Below are 6000 nucleotides of genomic sequence, written 5' to 3'. Positions count from 1 at the left end.
CATCTCATACATTGTACAAAACTTAACTCAAAGTGGATCTAACACCTGAGAGCTAAAACTCTAAAACTTCTAGAAGAAATTCAGGAGAAATCTTTGTACCCTAGAGTTAGTCAAAGATTTCTTAGGACACAAAAGTATGATCCATTAAAAAAAAAAAGGATAAATTAGACTACATCAAAATTAAAATCTGCTTTTCAAAAGACACTCTAGGAAAAAACACAAGCCACAGACTGGGAAAAAAATATTTGCAAGATACATATCCAATAAAGGACTATATCCAAATATACACAGAACTCTTTCATCTCAAAAACAAGACAACAATATCAACAGAAGGAAACATAGGCAAGAGGTTTAAATGGATGCTTCAATGAAGAGGATATAAGAATGGCAAATAAGCACAGGAAAAAAAAGATGTTCAACATCACTCGTCATTAGGGAAATACACACCAAAATCACGAGATACCACTGCACACCTACCAGAATGCCTACAAGGAACAAGGCTGACAACACCTTGTGATGATGAAATTGTGGAGCAACTGAAACAATATGTTGCAGGTGAGGATGCAAACTGGTGCAGCTGCTATGGAAAAGCTTGGCAGTTTCCTAAAAACTTAAACAGACCCCAGCCATACGTCCCAGGAATCCCACTTCTAGGTATTTACCCAAGATAAAGGAAAACATGTGTCTATAAAAAAGATCCATATGTGAATGTTTATAGCAGCTTTATTTATAATAGCCCCAAAACAGAAACAATCCAAATATCCATCAATTGGTGAATAGATACATCCATAAAATGGAATACTACTTAGCAACAAACAGGAACCAATGACTTATACAACATGGATGAATCTCAAAACCATTACGCGAAGTTTAAAAAGGCAGACACCAAAGGATACCCACTGTATGATTCCATTTATAGGACATTCTAGAAAAGGCAAGACTATAAGGATAGAACTCAGATGAGTGATTGTGAGGGGCTGGGGTTGGGGGAGAGGGACGGACTGCAAAGAGGCAGGAGGAAACTTCTTTCCGGGTGATGAGGATGTTCTACTCCTTGACTGGGGGGCGGGGGTGTCATGGTTACATTCAAACTGCTAGGCTTAAAAGGGTAAACTTTACTGTAGGTGAATGACACCTCAATAAACCTGACTTTAAAAAGGAAAAGGAAAACAACAGCTCTTTCAATACAAATCAGGCATTATTAAGTATTTCCTCCTTGTTATGCCAGGTCTACAGCTGAAGTCTGGGCATTGGGGGGTGGAGGCAGTCAGTGAGAGAAAATGGAAGCAACGTGTTTGCCAGGTCAGATCCAGAGAAAAGAACCGAATAACCGTTTAATTTTAATTTCAAGGAATTTATCTTACATCGTCACGCAAGCCCAGTGTGGCATAATTTTCAATTACAAAAAACTGGAGGCAACTAGCATCCATCAGTAGGGAGATGGCTAACTACATTATAGATATCCAAATTATATCATTCTATGCAGGGTTAAAAAGACTGCAATGGCACCAGGGCTCTCCAAAATGGTATTATGTTGAATAAAAATTTTAACTTGCAAAATGGAACATAGAGCGATCCCATTAGAAAACAACAAAACCTATGTTTACACAGGCAAAGGGTCTGGAAGAGGTTTGCCTGCTGTTACTAGTGTTGACACCTAGAAAGGTGGGGAGAGAAAGGTGTAGCTGCAGGATGCTTGCATTAGGTGGGGGGAAGACACTTTTTCATTATGCACAGTTCTCTACATTTTTCAGTAGACACATAGTACTTTTGTAATAAAAATGAGTGAAAATAAAAGTTAAGGGGAAGCACCCTTAGCAACAGTGAAAAGCTGCCCTGGTTTAAGGTAGTGCACACAGGATGAGAACTTCAGATGTCATGCTGCCATCTTCTGGAACAAGCAAGAATCTATGGGAGCAGGAAAAGATACAAGTAGAAGCCATTCTAAGGCAAAATGTCAAGGGTTACTGCGATAGAAAAGATAAGGCAAATTTTTGATTTAGCCATTAATGAAAAGAAACAGTTAAAAACACACAAGCATGATGACATACAGAAATCATTAACTTTTCACAAATTTTATGATACAAGTGAGATGGTGGATAAAACTACCTCCAAGTTGTTTTGATTTCTCAAGACTTCTTTTTAGGAAAACAGCCCATTTGTTATTTACAGATAGCAATAAAATATTCATAGTGAAATATTTTAAAACGAATAGAACTTGTAAAGTGTTTATCTTTCTAACTACAGATACTTGAAAATGAGAACAATTTTACATTTGAAAAACCAAGCCAAAAAAATCACAACCAAAAAAATCACAGACCAAAATGTCTCCTTCATCCTCACTAGCACTTTTTGGGAAATAAAACGAAGCACGTGAAATTCTGAAAACTCAAATACAATTGAGATCATATATCATACAGTAAAAATGGTAGAAAATCACAATAATTTTAACCTTCCTATGAACAAACAGCAAAAAATTTTTAAAAAACAAAACCCTCTAACATTGTATGTTTCTGAAAGTTTTTTTTTTTTAATGACCAAAACCAAAAAGCTTCATAAGAAGTGTTTTTTGTTTGTTTTCAGTGGTAGACATTTGCCAACCATACCAAACTATAAATGGGGGGAGAAGCCCATAAATAATTTACGTGTAAAGATAAAAGAATTTTTGAAACAATCCACCCTTTAGCAGGAGAAATTGGGGATCACTTTGAGTGTTAATGTAAAATACATTAGTCTTTAGCAGCAGGAGTTCCAGACCTATTGGTGCCAAGAAGGTAACAAATAGTCTCTATCTAAGGCAGGGGAAATGGGCGCCCAGCAGGAGCTTTCTTCCCTGTTGTGTTATTTATAGAGAGGCCTATTTGTTAACATGTTTCTGCTATCACAGGAGTAGGAGAGTTTAATGATTTAAAGGATTTCAAAGACAATGGTTTAATGATACAATGATTTACTTGCATTCACAAATTCTAAAAATATAGCAATTTAGATTTTCAAACTGCTGTCATCAAAATTGTGATAGGATATACTGCTGAAGCTTAACTGGACAAACCAAAACAAGCACTAGCTCTTGGTATGGTGAAATAAAAAGTCAGAAAGGCTGGAAAATGCCATGTTAAAAAAGAAATCAGCAACCTACCACCATGCTTCATGTTAGTAAACCAATTTTTTAGGGTCTTTTAAGTGAGTTTCTGGATTTTTTTTTTTTAATGGAAAACCATGAATTCAATCCCAAATTACCTGTGACTAATCTGAATGATCTGGGAGATGAGTCTTCAACTAGACTGCTTCTATTTTCACCAAAAACCAAACCCCTACTTCCTACCCCACAAAGCATACAAGAGTGTTGTGTGAAGGTCAAAATGCTTTCATGTTAGTTATTTCTAAATTATATATTCACTTTATAATGACAGATTTGCAATATTCTGGTTATTGAAAGAATTTTCCAAAATCCCATGTCTAAGATTTGATTTCAATCTATTAAAATAAAATTTTTATTTGAGACAAAGTAAATTATTAAAGCTTCTCTTAACTTTAACCCCAAAGGGAAAAAACCAAATTTTATCATTTCCATCTTTCCTAATTGTTAAAATTTTTAACCCGTTTTTTGGGGGCAATCTTTTAAAATAAAAACATACCTCACCCCACTTTCTTTAACACTTTCAACCTTATATTACCTTCAATTTTCATAGTTACATTAATTCTATCAATTTGTTAAAGACCAAAACAAAACACTCTTCTCATCCAGATATAACAAGTCAATTCTAAAAGATGCTTTTTTTTTTTTTTTTTTTACAACAGAAACTCTAAACCTTCAGTGGTAAATATGTACTAACATGAAATAAAACTTAAGAGACATGCTGTTAGGTCTAAAAGCAATCCTTTTTAACAGAATACCAATAAAGCATTTATCATTTGGGGGGAGAACATGTTTAATACAATGCTTTCAGTTTGAAAGATGGAGAAATTCACTTATTTCTACTTATAAGTAGGTTCTACTCAATTTTATTTGAAACTTTTAAAACACTGAGGTTGAACAAAGGATGGGAAGTGGGATGAAAGAATCTTTCAGGCATGAATGGTTGGTTACCTTCTCTCTTGCCAGAACGTTCTGCAGGGGAATGTCAGTTACTGCTTTAGTTCTCTGATATGTCTGATTCTCTCGAAGTTACTTGGAGAGCTTCCTTCTGGTTGAGAAAGGTGGTTCTTTTGTAGCCTCTCGACTGGGTGGTGTTTTTAGGATCTGTAAGTGTAGATGTACAAAAGCTCTTGCGTCTCCTCCCAGGTAAACTGGCAGCAGCAGCGGCAAAGCCCTCACTGTTTTCTTCACCTGGTGTGGAGGGCAGCACACAAGGATTTTGCCCGGAGGACCCGTTCTCAAAGCTTCTCCTGTCAAATGTACCTATTGTTCTCCTCTTGGTTCTCTGGGAAATGCCAGAAGCGGGAGGCAATGGAAGGGAAATCCACACAAGCCCTTCACTTTCCAAACCTTTTTGTAGCCTTGTGCTGCGTCTTACTTTGGTTTCACTCTTTGCTCTCTGAAAGGTTTGCTCAATGGAGTCAGATAAATCTTTATACAGTTGGGAATTTTCTAAACTAATTTCTACAGAGCTGCTCACACTGTTGGAAGGCTTGGGATTCTCGATTTTTTCCAAATGTAAACTTTGCCCATCAGAAAAAGTCATGGACTGTCTTCTGTATTTCCTTTCTCTGTGACTCACACCACGACTACTTGCTATGGAGTTTCTTCCCAAATCCTCACCTTGACTTTTACTTTCTTTCGTGTGGTCAATTAAGACATCTTCTGAACAATCACATTCTTTTTGTGAGTCGGGCATGAAATGCTTGGTCTGCAGTCTTCCTTCTGGAACGACTAAGAAGTCATCCTGGTTTTCACATTTGATGTTTATATCTTCTGAGATTTTAAAGATTTGAAAAAGGTTTTCCATATTTTGACCAGCGGCAGAAAGTTCTTGGGACCGCACGGTAAAATCAGGTTTTGGATTGTCTGATACGATGGGTGCTTCAGTCACAGAAGGACAAGAGATATGGCTGTTTTCATTCTCAGTCTCAGTTTTTAGTTCGTTTTCACTTTCCAACTTAATGGCTGCTTTTGGAATATTTTTGTTTTCATTAGTTTCTATAGTACTTGTATTCGAACCTTGCTCAAAAGTAGCACTAATAAGTGATGAGGAACTTTTCATGTCAGAGCTGCAGAATTCAGACACACCGTATTGATTAAAGCCTTGAATCATCTGCCAATCCTCTGGGTTCTGAGGCAAAATACTGTTTCTCTTCGGAAGCTTCACTTCTTCAAGTTCATCATTTGAGTTGAAATCATCTATGGGCATGTAAATTAAGTTTAAATTGAATTAAGAAGTAACAGTGGAAATAAACGTTCACAAGTCAAACAGGTGTCAAATTGTATTCTGTGTGTCAAGCTTTCAAAAAAATTGCAAGACCTACCAATGCTACCCTGTACGTGTCCCCACCTGTCATTGTTCTTTCTCTTTCAGTTCTTCCTCACCCCACAGGTTAAGAAAATATGTACTTAATGCATGAATCAATAAAGCATATAACCTGAGACCACGGAAATGAGAACTGTATCTGAAACTGCTTCCTCTATTCTAATGTGCTTCCCATTCTACAAGGTCAATTAGCATGAGGCAGACACACTTCCTATCTCCCGAAAAATGAATTACTGAAAATCGGCAACATCATGCTTCTGAAACTTTTCCATCAATGTTCCCCCTTGAAATAGAAGAGAGAAAACTTGGAATTCTGGGGGATTTGAGGACTTAGCTAAAAGGGTACTTCTGAAGACACTCAAGTCTTACGCCCAGTGTTTTAAAAATTAACATTAAACTGCACCAAACTCTCAAAGAGAGCCCCAGTTGTTTCAATGTTCTAGAAATCTCTCCCCTTCCATGCCAATCTCTGAATATAATTCACCCTCCAGGAAGACACGCCATGTGGGCCCTGCCATGTGTTTCTGGCACACAG

At 36.9% G+C, this 6000-nt stretch overlaps 1 protein-coding gene across 7 annotated transcripts in view; it reads right to left on the bottom strand.

Annotated features, from left to right (window-relative positions):
- Window positions 1–705: 705 nt before the first annotated feature.
- Window positions 706–6000, bottom strand: part of CDCA2 (cell division cycle associated 2) — a 57909-nt gene continuing 52614 nt past the window's right edge. For all 7 annotated transcript variants that reach the window (XM_060102578.1, XM_060102577.1, XM_060102579.1 and 4 more), the window contains exon 15: window positions 706–5338. In XM_060102578.1, the coding sequence (XP_059958561.1) occupies window positions 4134–5338 (1205 nt within the window). In that variant the 3' untranslated portion in view covers window positions 706–4133. The remainder of the gene's footprint in view (window positions 5339–6000) is intronic.

The sequence above is a fragment of the Mesoplodon densirostris genome, chromosome 6, assembly GCF_025265405.1.
Source record: "Mesoplodon densirostris isolate mMesDen1 chromosome 6, mMesDen1 primary haplotype, whole genome shotgun sequence".
NCBI lineage: Eukaryota > Metazoa > Chordata > Mammalia > Artiodactyla > Ziphiidae > Mesoplodon > Mesoplodon densirostris.
Note: the sequence above shows the minus strand (reverse complement) of the source record. Positions and strands in the feature narration are given on the sequence as shown.